This window comes from Gracilinanus agilis, chromosome 1 (genome assembly GCF_016433145.1).
Source record: "Gracilinanus agilis isolate LMUSP501 chromosome 1, AgileGrace, whole genome shotgun sequence".
NCBI lineage: Eukaryota > Metazoa > Chordata > Mammalia > Didelphimorphia > Didelphidae > Gracilinanus > Gracilinanus agilis.
In genome coordinates, this window is record NC_058130.1 from 179,811,382 (window position 1) to 179,830,035 (window position 18,654).

Below are 18,654 nucleotides of genomic sequence, written 5' to 3' on the forward strand. Positions count from 1 at the left end.
CTCTCTCTCTCTCTCTCTCTCTCTCTCTCTCTCTCTCTCTCTCTTATACCAGCTGATGGAGCTTCCCAATTCGCTGTGCCTGTGGGTAGTTCCTGTGCCTGCTCTTCAGGCAGCCTCTTCTAGAAGCCATTTGCCAAAAGGCTGCTCAGCCTGGAGCTCCTCAGGCCCCTCTTCCTCTTTTAAGATGCTTTGCAGCAAGGCGCAGCTCCAAGGGACGACTCCCCCTCGGAGCCAGGGGAGCCTAGTCCAGAGGGGAAATCAGAGAGGGTCTTGAAAGCACCCCCGACCTCTGATAGCAGGGAACCAAGAGCATTGGAGTGTGCTGCTGTGCTTGCTTACCCAGCTTTAGAAGGCAAAAGGCCACTTAAAAATTAAACATAAAATAATTTAAACCCTTTCCTTCCACCTTGGAATTAATACTGCATGTTGGCTCCAAGGCAGAAGAGTGGTAAGGGCTGGGCAGTGTGGGTTAAGGGACTTGCCCAGGGTCACACAGCTGGGAAGTGTCTGAGATTTCTTATCTCCAGGTCTGGCTCTCACTCTATTGAGCCGCCCGGCTGCCCCCCAAAGTCCCTCCTGCACACACCTGAGTGCTCCTCGTCTGTATCCTCTCTTGCTGGAGTCCCGCAGGTATATGTTGTTATAGTAAAGACAGAATTCTTACACCAAGAGTGCTTTTTTTTAAAAAAAAAATTTTATTGTCCTACCAAATCCTCGTGGTTGTAAGAGCGCCCTCCTGCCGAACCCAAACCCCCAAATTAAGCCAAAGCTGCGACTCGGGCGGCTCTGTCTCTGGAGGTGGATCTCACTCTCGGTCCTGAGCCTTTCAGGATATCCGGGATCAGCGCGGGGCCGAGAGGAGCCGCGTTTTCACAGGTAATCATCGCCCGGCATTGCTGTTACTGTGTACCACGTTCTCCCGCTGCTGCCCATTTCGCTCTGCATCCGTTCCCGCAGAGCTTTCCAGCTTTTTCTGAAATCCTCTTGCTTGTCGTTTCTTACACATCGAGAGTTCTTACACATCGAGAGTTAGAAACATTGTTTGATTTAATTTTTTCATGATCATTGATTGCTTTGGATGTATTTGAAAACATTTGCAGAGGGGTCCACGGGCTTCAGTAGGCTACCCCCATTGCCCATGACAGGAAAGACGTGAAGCACCCTGCTTTGAAGGACGTGGTCTTCCCTGGGCTGCTCGGGCTTGCCGGATGGGTCAGGACAGATCTGAGGCCTTCCAGCCTCCTCCAGGATGGCGGAGGGCTGCTTTCCTGTCCTCCAGATTGGGGGCGACCCAGAGAACTGATGGGATGAGGTTCGTCCCGCCTGTGTGAACCCCCCTGGCTCCAGGGAAGCCAGTCTAAGCAATCTGGGTTGTTACACCTGGCCGGACGCCTCCGTTGCCTTCCTCCCTCCCTCCCCCAGGCCCCAGCTCCTTGGACGGAGCCCTGCTCTTTCAGCTGCTTTTGCTAGTGACACGGAAGACATTGGTTTAATTGGAGGCGGTTTTGGCCAGGTTTCCCCCTGTCCTTGCCGATCTTACTTCCATTGTTTGATTTCCCATTTCCTGCCAGCTCTGGGACGGATGCTCGATTTCCCTCCGCCTCTGCCTCCCAAATAGAAACAGGCTGGTATTTAACTGGCTTCTCTTTCCAGCGGGGTGGGTAGTGTGCCCTGCCGTGCTATTAAAGGCAAAGCCTGGCCTGATTTTTGTGAGCCCAGCAGAGAAAAGAAAGATCGGGGCCGTGATTGTCTCCACGAAACGCGAAGGGGTTGTTTCTTTGGGCCAACCAAAACCAGGGATGAGAGGAAGTGGGTGTAAAGTACTTGGGTTAGACACTAGGAAAACTGTGCAGATTAGCAGAAAATTATTCTCCGTAGTTTGATGGTAGCATTATGGAGACAGACAGAGAGGAGAGGACAGGACAGGACAGGACAGGAGAAAAAAGGAGAAGAGAAGAGAGGAGAGGAGAGGAGAGATAGAGGAGAGGACAGGAGAGGAGAGGAGAAAAAAAGGAGAAGAGAGGAGAGGAGAGGAGGAGAGGAGGGGAAAGGAGGGGAAAGGAGAGGAGAGATAGAGGAGAGGAGAGGAGAGATAGAGGAGAGGAGAGGAGAGAGAACGAGGGAGGGAGAGAGAAAGAGAGAGAGAGAAGAAGAAGGAGGAGGAAGAGGAGGAGGGGAAAGGAGACAGAGAAAGAGAGTGAGGAGAGAGCGAGGGAGGGAGGGAGAGAGTAAGGAGAAAGAGGAGAGAGAGAGATGTGCGTCTCCTAGTGTTCCTTATGCCAGGATTCCAAAACACCTGCTGTTTAGCCCGGAAGCCATTCTAGGTTGGGAGCTGTGGATGTGAGGCTTTGGAGAAGTGGACAGAGGTGACCTAAGCAAAGTAGTGAGATGGGTTCTGAGCCCCTGCTGGCATTCAGCCAACGACTGGCTGTACATCTCAGTTTCTAGACCCAGCTGCCATCTGGCCTAATGGGATTCCCAAGGAGAATTTCCTGACTTTCCTCATTCACAGATGTGCAAAGACAGATCTGCTGAAAGTTGTTTTCTTTCTTCATGATCCAAGTGAAATCTGGCCTCATCACTCACTAAACAAGCATTTATTTTTAAAATATATTTTTATTTATTTCATTAAGTATTTCCTATTTATGTGTAAATTTTTTAACACTCCTTTATTTTTTCAGTTACATCAGTGGTTCCCAAACTTTTTTCGCCTACCACCCCCTTTCCAGAAAAAATATTTCTTAAGCGCCCTGGAAATTAATTTTTTAAAATTTTAATAACAATTAATAGGAAAAATAAATGCACCTGTGGCCATTACTGCTCCCCTGGATCGCTGTAGCACCCACCAGGGGGTGGTGGCGCCCATTTTGGGAATCACTGAGTTACATATAAGAATAATTTTTGACAATTGTTTTCTGACATTTTAGGATTCAGATTTTTCTCCCTCCCTTTCCCTCCTTGAGACAGTAATAATCTGATATAGGTTATACCCAGTGCTTTCATAAAATACATATTTCTATATAGCTCGTGTTATGATAGAAGACACAAACAATAAAAAATTCATGAAGGAAACAAATTATCTCCCTCTCTCCCCTTCCTTGAGAAGGCAAACAATTCGATATCAATTACACATGTGAAGTCACACAACACATATTTCCATATTAGCCACATTGCAAAAGAAAAAGAAAGTTTAAAAAGTATGCTTTAATCTTCATTCAGAATTTATCAGTTCTCTCTTTGGAGGTGGATAGCATTTTTCATGATGGGTCCTTTAGATTTGTCTTGGATCACTGTCTTAAGCAGAGTAATAGTTAAGGCTTTCATAGTCATCCTTATAATATTGCTGTTAATGTATGCAGTGTTCTTCTGGTTCTGCTTATTTAACTTAGATGGGTTTATATAAGTTTTCCCAGGTTTTTCTGAAACCATCCTGCTCATTTCTTCTAGCACAATAGTATCCCATCACAATCCTATATCACAACTTGTGCATCCATTCTCCAATTGATGGCCAGCCCCTTGATTTCCAATGGTTTGCCACCACAAAAATAGCTGCTCTAAATATTTTTGTATAGATAGATCTCTTTCCTCTTTCTTTGATTTTTTTTGGATGGGTCAAAGGTTTTACAAAACCCTCATTTTACAGCTCTTTGGGCATAGTTCCTAATTGTTCTCCAGAATGGTTAGACTAGTTTACAACTCTTCCAACAATGCATTAGTGTTCTTATTTTTCCACATGCCTTCCAGCATTTGTCATTCTTCTTTTCTGTCATGTTAGCCAATTTGATGGGTAGAAGATGGTTTCTCAGTTATTTTCATTCACATTTCTCTAATCAGTAGTGATTTAGAGCATTTTTATGTGATTTTTGAAAACTTTGATTTCTTCTTTTAAAAACTGCCTTCAGCAAGCATTTATTAAGAGATTACTGTGTGCCAAGCAGATGGATGCTAAGAAGGGCAAAAAAAATCGTCCTGGTCCTCTCCAAGGTTATGATTCATCTTTTCATTCCCAGATTTTCTGGCCTTTTCTTAGTCCTTATCGGTCACCTCTTTTCCCTGTTCGTGCCTTTCAAACCTTTGACACCATTTTTCATTGGTTTTCATGACGCTGCTCTCTTGATTTTCCTGCTCCCTCTTAGCCTCCTTTGCTAGATCAGCTTCTCCCTAAGGCCTTTGTCTAGCCCAGTGGTTCCCAAACTGTTTTGGCCTACTGCCCCCTTTCCAGAAAAAAATATTACGTAGCACCCCTGGAAATTAATTTTTTTAATTTTAATAGCAATTAATAGGAAAGATAAATGCACTTGTGGCCATCACTGCCTTCTGGATCGCTGCAGCACCCACCAGGGGGCGGTGGCACCCACTTTGGGAATCACTGATCTAGGCTCTCCCATCTTGTATTTATACCTTCTTTCTGACTTCCTCAGTTCCTGTGGGTTCCATTAACCCCCATCACCTAGTCCTCGCTGCTCTTCTGCCTTAGAACCAATACTTAGTAGATACTAAGACAGAAGGTAAAGGTTTTTGTTTTTGTTTTTGTTTTTTTTTAATTAAAAAATAGGAGGGCAGAGAGTATTTTTCACCATTGTTGTTCACCCTGTATTATTTACTCCTGGAGTTGCAAGGAATTAATAAGCGTTCAGCGGAACTGTGTCATCCTATACTTTTTTGGTTTTTGAACTGTTCAAACAAATTTATTAACGCCTTTTTGTTTTTTTAAGCCACATTCTCTTCCAGATTTACTCTCCCTCCCCCCATTGCTGCAAGGTTAAGGGTTCACTCAAGTGAAGCAAGATTGACTTTTTATCTGGTAACATCCAGTTCCCACAGTTGCATAGTTCTCTTCTGACTAGAGGAAGTGTGTTCACTGGGGCCAAAACAGATCGTTCCATTTGACCTGAACTTGGCTCTCTTTTCGTGGGTGTCTTTTAGGATTGGGTCATCCTCTGTAGACGTTCTCCTGCCTACGTTTGCTTTACCCCGAGCCATTACACGGAGATCTTCCGATGCTTCTCCGATTTCATCATTTCACTTTGTGTCTTTCCATCAGGGGCCTGATGGGGGTTACGTGACTTTTCAGGCTAGGATGTGTCTAAGGCCAGATTTGAATCCAGATCCTCCCATCCCCTCTCTCCCGACCCCCTCCCCCCCCATGGCCCCTAAATAAATAACTTTAAAAACCAAACATGACACGAATGTGCATTTCAAAAGGAAATTCTGGCCAGGAAAAACCCGTCTAGCCTCAGGAGTCCAGTGGGAGAGTGGCCAGGAGAGGAGACCAGAAATAGAAGGTGGGTAGAGAACCACCAAAGTCAGAAGCGTTTATTTAGCCGCCATTTTCTGCGTTCCAGGGCCGTGCTAGGGGTGCAGGAGTGGCCTCCAAGCGCTCGGGTTCTAGTTCCAGAGACCACACGTCCGTGTGTCTGGAGTATTTTGTGGGTGCCGGGCTCCTTGCTCCCAGTCCACCGAGGGACAGAGAACTTGGGGCGCTGCACCCCTCATCCAGCCTCTGGGAATTGGGGCTGTATCAGAAAAGAAGGCCCCATTTAACATGTGTTCATTCTTGTTGTCGGTGGTGGTTTTTCAGTCCGTGTCCAACTCTTTGTGTCCCCATTTGGGGTTTTCTTGGCAGAAATTGCTGCCCAGATCCAGAGGCATTTTCTGTGGCTCATCCTTCGTGACTTCTCTTTGGCTTTTTCACATCGTCTTCCTAAATTCTCTATCTTCCTTCAGTTTCTGGGACACTGTCTTCCCTCCTGGTCTTCTCTCCTGTCTCTGCCTCAGTTGTTGTTTTTTGCTGGACCATTATCTATGTCCTGATCCGTAGTCATGGGTCCCTAAAACCTTTTCTCAGCCCTTTTCCTTGAACTCCATCTCCCAACTCCAGGTATTTTATTTTATTTTTATTTTTTTAAGTCCTTTCCATTCACTTTAGAATCAATTCTATGTATTGGTTCCAAGGCAGAAGAGCAGTAAGGTAATGAGGGTTAAGTGACTTGCCCAGGGTCACACAGCTACGAAGTGTCTGAGGCCAGATTTGATTTGTGTGCCCAGTTCATTGATCTTTGCCCTCTCTAATATCTCAAGGATATAAATTTCCCCCCCGAGTACTGCCTTAGCTGCATCCCACAGAGTTTGGTAGGATGTCTCATTATTGTCATTCTCTTCAATGAAATTATTGTTTCTATGATTTCTTCTTTAACTAATTGGTTTTGGAGAATCATATTATTTAATTTCCAATTAGGTTTTGATTTGCCTGTCCATGTTGAGGCCAAATTTGAACCCAGGACCTCCCGTCTCTAGACTTGGCTCTCAATCCACTGAGTGACCCAGCTGGGCCCGTCCCCCCCAAACTCTAGGCATTTTAACTGGTTGTTCCCAAGACCTGGAACTCTGCCTCCTGCTTCTGGCTTCCTTCAAGTCTTTGCTAAAGTCTCACCTTCTGCAAGAAGCCTTTCTTTCCCAGCCTTCCTTAAGTGCCTTCTTAGTGCCTTCCCTCCAAGATGCATCATTTTGTTCAGTCATTTTTCAGTTGTGTCTGATACTTCCTGATCCCATTTTGGGGTTTTCTTGGCAGAGTTACTGGAGTGGTTTGCCATTTCCTTCTCCAGCTCACTTGACAGATGAGGAAACTGAGGCAAATAGGGTTAAGTGACTTGCCCAAAGCCACACAGCTAGTAAGTGTCTGAGGCCAGATTTGACCTCATGAAGACGAGTCTTCCCAGTTCCAAGCTGCCCTAGTATCTTTTCCTTTCTGTTTACAAATGGCATCTCTTCCTTTTTTCCCCTTCTATAAAATATAAGCTCTTTGACAGCAGTGACTCCCCCACAGGCACACGGACTGCCTAGCACAGTGGCTTCCGCTTTCTTGATACTTCAGTGCTCATCAAATTGTATTGGTAGGGAATCTACTCCGAAATGACTAGTCTTTCAACTATTGATAAAGGAAGTGATAAATTCCCTCCTTTATCCCTTGTTCAAGAACTCCATGAGGAAGTTCTACCTCGTGTCTAATTGGAATCTGTCTGTTTTTTCTTAAACTTCTTGGATTCTATATCTCACCTGTATGAGTAAGTTTTGTTGTTGTATTAGGATAATAATATATCATATATATTACATTATATATTTTATGTATAAAATATAGAATAAAATAGTTGATGTCCTTTTTGCTTTTGACTTAAGTTGGTGTTTTAGCTTTATTTATTATTTTTAAGAGGGGCTTTCATCTTTATTTCTTTATTTATTATAAATTTTTAGGTTGGGTTTTAATTTTTATTTATTTATTTTAAAATTAAAAAAAAAAAAAGCTTAGAGATGGTTGTTAGCAGCTCCTCAGAAAGCGGTTAGTGCAGCTCAGCATTTCCAGAACTCATTTCGCCTCAGATTCCTGGGCTTGAACTATCCAGAGAGAACTCAGAAATGCCCGAGGAGGGAAGGAAGACGTATTCCCTGCGATAAAAAGGGGTCAAGGACATTTTAGAGCAAGACAGAGGAAAAGGAAGCCTTTTAGAAGGAAAAGGGACTACCGCCGAGTCTTCCTACTTCCAAAATTAGGTCTCTCTCTACTGGGGCTAAAATCTCTGGCGTCAACACTTTTTCTTCCCTCCCAACTTCCCTGTCTTGCTTCTGAGCTGACATAAAACTTTTAGGAAGGGTCCCACTTTGGGTTTCTGTCTTAGCCCACTGAGTAGAGGAACAGTCTCTTTTTAAAACCTTTTTCCCGCTGTATCCAGAGTGTCTGAAGTGTGTATACCTGTACCGACACCGGTTTACCCTGGCAGAAGGGGAGGTCCTTGATGCTTCCCGCCACCAGGGCAGAAAGTGAAAAGAGCGGAGTCTGAATGATGAATATGGAAGTGTGTGTTGCACAATAATAGCGTGTGTCTTTCAGATTGCTTCCCATCTCACGGAGGTGGGGAGAAAAGGAGAGAGGAAAAGAATTTGGAACTCAAAATATGAGCAGATGAATGTTAAAAATGCTTCGATGAGTCATTAGGAAAAGATAAAATATTGCTAGGAAAAAGAAAACCTAGGTTTGAGCTCCCATTTGCCATCCTTGACCCGTCATGGCCTCAGTTTCCCTGTTTGTAAAATGAGAATAATGAGTACAGACGACTTTCATATAACTATTTGTCCCATTAGCCTGTTTTCTATGATGAAGTAGACTCAAAGCTTGTGTCCCAGGATCACGACTAATAATCAATTGAACAAACCAGGCCTTCTGACCCCAAATCCTAAGCACTCCCACTATTCTCTGCTGCCCCTCTTGGTAGTAAAGGACTACAATTCTGTTTTTATAATTTTTTCCCTCATGCAGGACAACGAATATACGGTCCATTTTTTAAAAGTTAAATTTCGTTTAAATATATTAATAATGAAAATGGCTATTCCCTCAAGCCGGTGCAACAGAACCTTTATTGGAAATGCCTTGCCAGACAGAGTCATTGAGCCAAAGAACCAATTAGTGCTCATGTTGTTTTAATACGCTTAAGAAAAAAGAAATCCCTGAATCTGAAAGTAGTTTAGACATTCCTTTTTCAGTAATCTTTTTTTGCCTAATCTCAGGGTGGTTGCGAGGATCAGATGGGGATGATGGATGTGAAAATGATTTGAGGAAAATATTGAATACTTTACTTACAGCAGGAGTTCTTTGGAGCTAGAGGTCTTAAATAGCAACTTTTGCTGTCATTTCAAGAAACATTATCCCCCTTCCTTTTTAGCGACTCTTATTTGCCCAGCTCTGTGTAGCCCGCGCTATCCTCAACCCCTCAACTCTTGTTGATTTGTGCCGTCCATCTTTCTACGGACACAGCCACCCCACCCACCCCGGTCAGGCTCCCCTAGTTTCCTGCCTAAGCCATTCCACTAGCCCCCAGCCTCCTCTCCCCGTCCAGGCACCTCTCCCACCAATCCGCCTTCCACGCAGCGCCAAAGTGACGTTTCTAAGGTCCAGGGCTTCCTCCCTCTCTTGGGCAAAAACTCCGCCGGCTCTCTCATGCCTCTCGGATAAAACTGACATCCCTGTTTGACGCGGAAAGCCTTTCCCCATCTGTTGTGAGCCCTCGTTTCCAGACTTCTCCGCAGCCCCTCTTTGCACCCCGACACGAGCCAAGCTGACCGCCTCGGGGTCCTTCACACCCACGGGCACGCGATCCCTGGCCCGCCTTCCCTCCTGCTAGGACACCCGGCTTCCTTCCGAGTTCCTTGGGTGCTCCCTCCGCTTATTTCTAGCATCCCCTTCTGGAAAAGTAGTTGTCTCTGTGACTTCGTGTAGGTGCTGTTATTTCAACTGCTAGATTCTGAGGAAGCGGAGACTTGGCTGTTATTATTTTTTATCCTCAGGGCTTGGCCCTCTTTGGAGAGCAGCAGAACCAATGCAGCCCCGTCCACTCACGGCGCTCTTTCTGTTTCAGGACACGCATCTGCAGACGGGCCCCTATTGAGTCCGCGGAAGGGGGAGGACCAGCACCTTCACTCGCGAGCTGTCCCAGAGCGCTGACCATGTCTATTATGGACCACAGCCCCACCACCGGAGTGGTCACCGTCATCGTCATTCTCATCGCCATCGCGGCCCTGGGAGCCCTGATCCTCGGCTGCTGGTGTTACTTGCGCCTGCAGCGGATCAGCCAGTCGGAAGACGAAGAGAGCATCGTGGGGGATGGAGAAACCAAAGAACCCTTCCTTTTGGTCCAGTATTCGGCGAAAGGTCCTTGCGTGGAGAGAAAAGCCAAGCTGACCCCCAATGGCACGGAGGTCCACGGCTAAGCCGACGTCGCCTCACGGGGGCTGGAGCTTGCCCACGGCCGGCGGAGGACCCGGAGCAGAGCCGTTTGGACTCGGACGTGCCGCTGCTCTTGGAGGAGGAGCGGGAGGAGGCGTCCCGCGATGGTCTCGCGGGGCTTTGTCGTTGCATGCACTGAGACCCCCGTCCCGCAGCCACGCTCCTCCGCCCTGGCCGTGGGCTGACCTCCCTGGGGGTGCTGTCCGTTGCGGGCGATGGACAGACCGGGCCCTGCTGGCGTAAACGGGAATCAAAGCGTTTTTGTTACTTGAATGTTTAGCTGAGCCTGTTTTTGATGGAGCTACTACTGTAATGTGAACTAGCTAACAAAACTGTGAACTGTACATAGGCACCAGAAGCACTTGGGTTTTTGTTTTTGTTTTGTTTTTCTTTAAAATAATATAGCACACGGAGCTGCCGGTCCGTCATAGACGGCTCGGTCCGACCGACGGAGCCCCCGCCGCGGGGGAGGCTCCCGTGGCGGCCACATCGCCGTCGGCCAGCTAGTTAGGAGTCACAGCTGTAAATATGTAAAGAGTCGTTTTTAAGTTCTGTGGGTCACTTTATAGGAAACGAGGGATGATGCGTAGGAGAGTTTGGCCGCTGTCGCGGGTAGCGGTAGGCCAGAAAAGGAGCGGCGCCTCCATCCTTCGGGAGCAGGACCAGGCCGCTGGGTAGGAACCTCGTTCCCGCTCGCTGTACAGTCATTGCAAGGAAGCTGCTGTATCCTCTGGGAGCCAGTGAAGGATGGGCAGCTGGCCCAGGAGAGTCCGGAAGGTTGCCAGGCTACTTTAGAGCAGCAGAGCAGTTTTTCCTCTGTGTTTTTAACGCATGTCAAAAGAATAGAAGCGTCTTTTTTCCCCCTCCGACTGGCGTTCCTTTAGTGCTAGCTTGCTGTAACTGCTATGATTTACACGTGAACCTATATGAAATCTACTTAGTCTAAGCGAACCCAAGTGTCCCCGTAGAGACGGCAACAGACTTATTTCCTGCTATTTAATGTGTTTTTTTGAACTGGAAGGGAATGGCGAAAGAGGCTCGAGGGAGGCCGTTTCTTTTCAGAAACAAAATTCCTAGTTAACTCTCCATAGGGATTGGATGATTACCTTCCTCAGCAAATCAGTAGAGGCGTGCCTGGAATTCCCTCATCAGGCTTCAGGAACATTCTGCAAGCATGTGGTAAGCTAGAGGCAAGCAAGCATCTTAGTGGCCATTCAGAAACCACTTGTGTGTGTGTGGATCTGCAGTACTTTTGGGGGAAATGACCCAGTTTAGGAAGGCAGGGTTTCTTCCATTTTCAGACGAATGGCTTTCATCACAATTTAGCCAGCTTCCCACCTCAAAAAATCCTCAAGTTTCTGCCCATTCTCAGAAGTCACTTGTTTGTACACTGGTATGAATTTTGCATTAGAATAATATAGATTTGACAAGGCACAGTGAGAATTTGAATTTAGTGTTCATTTAAGCATTCATGATAAAAAAAAAATATCCGTGCCTAACCTCATTTTGGAGGAATCCTTCAAGATTAGCCGATGTGATTTCTACACAATGAACAACTATAAATAAATATGGAAGTGATCCGAGCACACAATTGTGATGGGGAAGACCGAGGATGTATGTACTAAGTAAATAATATTAATGTTAAAAAACAACGACAAACTAAATGGGTTTCCATCATTCCTTCTTGTTATTAAAATTTTGTTTTGACGGGAGGGACTTAAGACTTAACAGTAGCAGGGGTTCTTCCCAAACTCGTACGTCATGGCAGAAGTGGCAGTCTGGCGACACCTAATGAAGGCCCCCTTCATTAGACTATTTTAAATGCATACAATAAAATACATAAGATTACAAAGGAAACTAATTTATTGAAATACAGATATCAAAATATAGTTGTTTTTTTTAAGTTCGTGGGCCCCAAGTTAAGAACCCCTGCTTTACAGTAAAAGCTTGATCCAGCATTTTGGGGATACCAGTCAAGTTGCAGTTAATAAAGTCACATATCATTGGAGTCTCAATTCGGGAATGCTGGGAAGTACTCTTGATTTACAGAGACAATGGTAAGTGCAAATCTGATGGCTGCTTATGGCTTATGAAGTAAAGGGAGAACCAATAGCTGGGCCCAAGGATGAAAGGAATGGGAGGCAGAGGGGGATGCAAGCTGAAGATGAACAGATCCCAGGAGGGGCAAGCCATTCACTTAATCACATCAAAAAACTTAACTTCCAAAGCTTTCTACCTCTGACATCATTTTGCTCTGTAGGAAAACAGTCCCTTGATTCAGGTAGCTAGCAAAGTAACCCAAAGGCAACTCCACACTTGCATTTTATGGAGTATGCTGAGGTCATCCAACAGATTCTTTTAACTGCCCTGTGTTTTAGAACCATGTCTGGCTTTTTATAGGGTTGATAATTTTTAAAATACTGTTTATTTCTCCCAAGTTTTTAAGGAAGTGTTTTTTTTTTCCCCTTCCATATGGTCATCAGAGAGAACTTAATTTTGCTTTTTATTTTTAAAATCAGACTTCTCAAAGGCAGACATTTGGTGATTAGTGGCACAACCACTTATTAGATTAAAGCTTTGCTTAAGATGGAAATACCAATAAAACTGGCCAGTAAAATGCCAGGCAAAAAGCCAGCTTTTACCACGCTTACCAATCAATATAAATATTTAGCTTCTAAAGCCTTTCAATCACTTATAAGTCTGAAGATTTACTAACCTCTCAAAGCTACTCTAAATGGTTTATTATATTTCCAGTTTGCTGAACAGGTGACAAGTAATGATTAGAAAACTATAGTAGGGGAAATGCTAGGTTGTTTGTTAATGTCACTTAAATACGGGCTAGTTTTTCAGATTCTTATTCTCAAGGACCTGTACTACTGTTTTGGTCTCCAACCTACCAAGTTTGTGCAATAAATATAAGGAATGTTTCCCCATTCAGTTTTAAGTTGAATGATCATCCACTTTGATTTTCTAGACCACTGAGAAAAATTTTTATTTACAATGAATTTCAATAAAATTTGCATAAATTATCTTCCCAGTATACAACTGTCCCATCTGATTTCTTCATATTATCTTAAAAATCAATCTGTCCTATTTTCATTATTCTGTTCAGAAGCCATAGGAGAACTCATATTAGTGGCAAGTTTTGTGTTGTCCCGTGACTGGAGTTCAGTTTCATGAGAAAGTGTCTCTTGTAGAGTACTAGACTTTTCAGATTCTTCATTTTCTAATTTTCCTTCCATTGTTGCTACTAAGATTTTCAGTAAAGCGTTTTCTGTTAAAAGGTTTTCTGATGCATCTGCTAATTCTTGAAGCTTCACTGCCATCTCCTCCAGCTCTCTGGTTTTCTGCTCGTAGAGGGCCTCTAACTGCTCACTGTGGAGCTGAAGAACACTATGTTGCTTTTCCAGTGTTTGTTTTTGCTTTTGCAGTCTGTGTTTATCTCTTCTGGCATCTGAAAGTTGGGATTCCACTTGGGCTTGAGCCTGGTGAAGAGAGGTAATTTCTGCTCTTAATTTATGAATCTCTTTCTCTAAGTGGGCTATGTGTCCTTTCTGTAATACTGCCTCATTCTGAAGACGTTCTTTGGTTTGGGGGTCAGCTGAGCTCCCAACAGTGGAAATGGGGTCTGAATAACGCAGAATGAACTTCAGCAGATTGGGAAGGGTGATGGCGGAGTCCTCGGGAAATTTCACACTCAAGTCCTTCCTAGCAAAGAAGAAAGTATTTCGGTTAGAGCTGACACCCACAGACCTGAGCCATCCTTTTATTAAAGGCTACTTCCTTGACCCAGGGAACAAGGCTCAGATACTCAGCACAGCATGACTGCTGTGCTATTAGGATACAGGCCAAACAAGTATGATATAAGCTTACCTAACAAAGCATATCTATTATTAATGATACACCTTAATGTTATAGAGTGATGGATTGGACAATTCATTGGTACTACAGGACCTTGTCAAGCTTTTTCTTGACCCATCATGGAGTACCAGGGTTTCAAAGTTGCAAGTCTATTAGGAACAATATTTAAGGATTGGGGGAGTGGGGAGTACAGTTTTGGATTGAGTTGCTACCCTCCACCAGAGATTCCAAATAAGTACTGAAAAACAAAGTTTCTTGGGGAGCTGGGGAGGAAGTGCTGAAAACAGAATTCCTCCACCTCCACCCCGTAGCTCCAAAAGAAAACAGCATTACACCTTAGAATTTTCTGGCTCCAACCACACACACATTAGTCAGAATGAAGTGATCTATTTATTATTTTTAAAAGTCATTAACATCCATCAATCTCATCCTCGATTCTCTTCGTAGAACAGAAAATAATACATTTTCTAAAAGGTGGTTACATTATTTTCCCAGAGGGATGGCTAGATAATACTTCTAGAAATCTAATGTAAGCAATGATTAAACAAAGAAGCATTAGCCAAGGCAGCTTCGGTCTTTTAGGATTTGCTAGGTGAGCTCTCGGTGGGCAATAGAAAAACAAGCCAGGATGTATTAAAGCTATTCTCTTTTTAGAATGGCAAATAAGAAATGATGCCACACTCATAAATTTCCCTTTCCATTGAGATTTTCTATAAATTTCCTACATATGTTCCTTTTAAGACTTTTTACCAATTTCTAATAAATATGTATTTAACTTCGACACCGAGATTGGTTAAATCACTGTGAAAGTTTTCCAATCAGTATCTAAATAAAGCTTAGTTCTGGCCAAACTACTCTTTACCAAGTGGCATCCACACAGTCTTTAATGTCAAATGCCAATTACTATTAAAATAAACACATCATGAAACGTTCAATACATCCTGAAGAGACATCTTACAAGCTAAACTATTCCCCCTGCTGTGTGAATAAAAAAGGACGGCTGCCTCAGTTTGCCCATTTTTTCCTGAAGAATTGTCTGTATAAGAAACCACTTTAAATGAATTGTGTTATTAAAAAAGGATTTGGTACAAAATTTCTTAAGACAAATGAGGTATTCACCGATTGTAGCTCTTTTGTAAGTGTGGGATTAAACATTTTTTTCTTAAAGTAGGGCATTCCTATCAATAGAAAAATGGATGTTTAGATCTAATTGCTAGAAAGAAAGAGTCAAATTCCATTTTTACTATATAGTCTAATAATCCCCCCAACTGATTTTTGTAACACAAAATTATTCTTTCAAGGCAATTATAAATGAGTGCTGTTGCCAGCAAAGAATTTTTTTAAGTTATCTAATGATGTTAGGGCATGTTCAGCAAAAAAAATTTGGCAGACAGAAGTGATAAAGCCCAACCAACAATAAAGACAGTTCATGTAAAAAGATTCTATGTTTCCCTCAGTTTGACAAATTTATCATATATCAGTCTAATGCATTCCTAGAATGTGCAAAGTTGTTTAAGAAACTTTATTAATGTGGTCTAAGTGCCTACTCCAAAGAACTGCAAGAAAATCTGAAACAATTCCAGAAATGAGTAAACCCAGAGTGCTGGGCTTGAAGACAGGATGACCTAAGTTCAAATTTGGCCTTAGATACTTAGCTAATTACTTAGCTTCTCTCAGCCTCAGTTTCCTCATATCTTAAAACGGGGCATAATAATAGCACATACTTTATAAGGTGATTATGAGGATCAACTGAGAAAATACAGGTTTTTGCAAACAAAACAACTTAAGATGATAGTTATATTTATTATCATCATCATCATCATCATCATCATCATCATCATCATCATCATCATCACCACCACANATCATCATCATCATCATCATCATCATCATCATCATCATCATCATCATCATCACCACCACACAGAAAGAATTTTCAAATAGAATTAAAAAGTGCAATCTCCTGCCTGAGAATCACATTTCATTAAGAATCGAAGGAAGGGCAACTAGATTGCTCAGTGGATAAAGATCCAGGTCAGGAGACAGGAGGTCCTGGGTTCAAATCTGAACTCAGACACTTTCTAGCTCTGTGACCCTGGACAAGCCACTTAACCCAGCTGCCTAGTCCTTACCTCTCTTCAGCCTTAGAATTAATATTCTAAGATAGAAGCTAAGGGTTTAAAAAAAAAGAAAAAGAAAAAGCCAAGCAATCTAAGGAGAGGTACAGCCATGGCCATAAGGCATATTTTGACTCACTAATGTTATTAACCCACATTCATTCTGAATTTCCTTAATGGCCCAGTTTATCATTATTAAGTTTATGTTTGTTTGTTTTTTTCCTTAAGGAAAAGAATTTTAAAAATACTCCATGGCCTTCACTTTAAGAAAATCATTCTGCCACATAAAATTCTTTAAGATTTTAGGTTTGCATAAGAACTTGGCAGCCTTCTCACATTCAGTTTACATAGAAAAAAGGAACTACTGAAATTATATTTATATAACTAGAGTTTGCTATTATGTAAATATTATATTAAAGGATCTTTAGTTAAAAACCATTTAGCCTAGACTTATGGGTTTGAAACAATTCTTTCCCCAGTTTTTATACATATTCATTCTTTCAAATAAGTGGTCAAATAAGGGTAGATCCTAGTTTTCTGGCAAAAACACTCTGAGCTCTAATCTACACAAACTACTGAAAGATTTCTCCCAAGTAATAACACCATTTTAATTCTGGGTAGATCACAATATAGAAACTCCTTGGACAGAAATGTTCTTTTCATCTCTTTTACCAAAGTTCCCCACAGTAACTTTACTCAGACTTCATTCTGATGAGCTGAACTCCCCAGGAAGGATTCCAAATTTGAAAGTACACAGGCAAAGCAGGAAAATGATTCTACAAAAATATGATGACTTTGCAATGTTTGAAAATATTAGGATGGGAATAGCTGAGATAACCGCTTCTACTACACATGAAGAGCACAGGAAATTGTAACATAATGGTTCACATATGTGGGCTTCACTAGCACTTCTGACCGAAAATAACACTACATCTTTATTCTACAAAGAAGGTACTGCCCTGTAATTTGACTCCATATGTAAGACTACTAATTTATCCTGGAATGCTTATAACTTATAAAGGCAACAGTAAGAATAATTTTAAAAAGTGAGGCTGCCAGCTCAACTAGTCTTTACATGGAGTCAATGCTATATAGACATATGTGAATTTGACTTAAATGTTTACTGCTTTTCCTTCAAAGACTCCCTTCCTCCCTTTCCACAATGGAATCAAGCCGTTGTACTTAGGACCTAATTACTATCCCCTGCAGGCCAATGTTACAAAACCACAATTAACAGCTTCAATATGGAAAACACATTTGAAAAGCCTAGGTATCTTTGGAGAAAATTGAACTATTCAAATATAGACAATTTCAGATCCATAATCGTAGAGACCAGACATATAAAATTTGCATCTTAACTTCTTATCATTGCCAGAAATATGAACAAATGAGTTATTTTAATAACTAAATGTATACAAATTCTCAAAAGCTGAGATTATATTCAACTCCCTAGTGTTCTTTAGGTGTGTTTTTACAAATACCACCATATCTATATAAAGTCACAAAAAGAATATTTATTGCTATTCGTTTAGCTTTTTCAAAGTAACCTAATGCACTCAATTTTTAGACTACACTAAATAAATAACTCACTCCTGATTAAAATTTTAAAATCCAAAATTACCTGTTGCATGGAAAAAACAAAATGGTAGGGAGATGGTCAACCATAAATTCCCAGGGAAGATCATTCTGACCTATATCAATCCTGTTAGTGATGAGAGAAGGGGAAACAGAACAGAAAAATAATAAAGGAACAGAAAAGATAACCAAAAAAGCACCTAACATGCCTTAAAAATATGGAAAATTAGAAAGACTGTGCCAGGTCCTTCCGAGTCAGAACACAACTAGATATAAGTTAGGCAATAATACTTTAGGGTTACCCACTACTATTACTGTGTGCCCATAAAAAACTAATGTTTTAAGGATCCAAAGTACCATGTAAGTGTAAATTAACTTTTATCGATGCCTTCCTTATAGCTAAAAAGTGGTTCACTCACTTGGTAGGATCTGGCTCAATTTTCAACACTATTAAATATCTCCAGAATAGTGTATGATTACATGTTATTTTAGCAATTTAAGGAAAACTAGAAAGCAAAATCATAACATACATGATAAATTTAAATGGGTTGGCAAAGTCCTATTTCTTTATCAGTTATTTCGATTTATTTTCTTGTACAGAAATTAACTTGGATCTAAAGGTCAAATATTTAACAAACATATGTAAAGAGCTTTATAAAACTTGAGGCACTATGTAAATGTTTTCATTCAGTCATTATCAGTCAGGTCACTCTTTATGACTCCATTTGGAGTTTTCTTGGCAAAGATACTGGAGTGCTTTGCCATTTCCTTCTCCACTTCAATTGACAGATAAATAGGGTTAAGTGACTTGCCCAGGGTCCCACAGTTAGTAAATATCTGAGGCCAGATTTGGACTCTGGAAGAGGAGTACTCCTGACTTCAGGCCCAGCATTCTCTCCACTGCGCTACCTAGTTGCCAAAGGTAGCTAGCGGTAAATGTCAACTATTACTAAAACATTTAAATGCTTTTAAAAGTAATTAAGCAGAACTGTTCTTTTTGTCCTCCATTAAAACCCCATTCTGATTCTTCCTTGGGGCATCTGAAAAGACTATTCTGCAAACTCTGGCAGGTTCTGTTTAAAGGCCTGGTGATAGGTTCTACATTTTTCATTTCAGACCAGCCCTAATGAATTTGGAGAAGCACTTCACACCAGGCCAGCTGTGGGATGATGTCATTTTCAGTTACAACAGGGGTCGGCAACCTTTTTGGCCGTGAGAGCCATAAATGCCACATTTTTTAAAATGTAATTTCGTGAGAGCCGTACAGTGCTCACAGTGCGCTCCTGTAACAGCGCCTGAAAAAAAATTGACTTTATGGCTCCTGCA

At 42.2% G+C, this 18,654-nt stretch overlaps 2 protein-coding genes across 3 annotated transcripts in view; one reads left to right on the forward strand and one right to left on the reverse strand.

The window, feature by feature from the left end:
• The window catches only part of SNN (stannin), a 22,945-nt gene extending 11,518 nt beyond the window's left edge, over positions 1–11,427 (forward strand). Inside the window, exon 2 of the mRNA XM_044659088.1 lies at positions 9,408–11,427. Coding sequence (XP_044515023.1) covers positions 9,496–9,759 — 264 coding nt within the window. The 5' untranslated portion in view covers positions 9,408–9,495 and the 3' untranslated portion in view covers positions 9,760–11,427. The remainder of the gene's footprint in view (positions 1–9,407) is intronic.
• Positions 10,063–18,654, reverse strand: part of TXNDC11 (thioredoxin domain containing 11) — a 70,936-nt gene continuing 62,344 nt past the window's right edge. For both annotated transcript variants that reach the window (XM_044659076.1, XM_044659067.1), the window contains 2 exons: positions 17,375–17,455; positions 10,063–13,483 (listed from right to left, as the gene is read on the reverse strand). In XM_044659076.1, the coding sequence (XP_044515011.1) occupies positions 12,856–13,483; positions 17,375–17,455 (709 nt within the window). In that variant the 3' untranslated portion in view covers positions 10,063–12,855. The remainder of the gene's footprint in view (positions 13,484–17,374; positions 17,456–18,654) is intronic.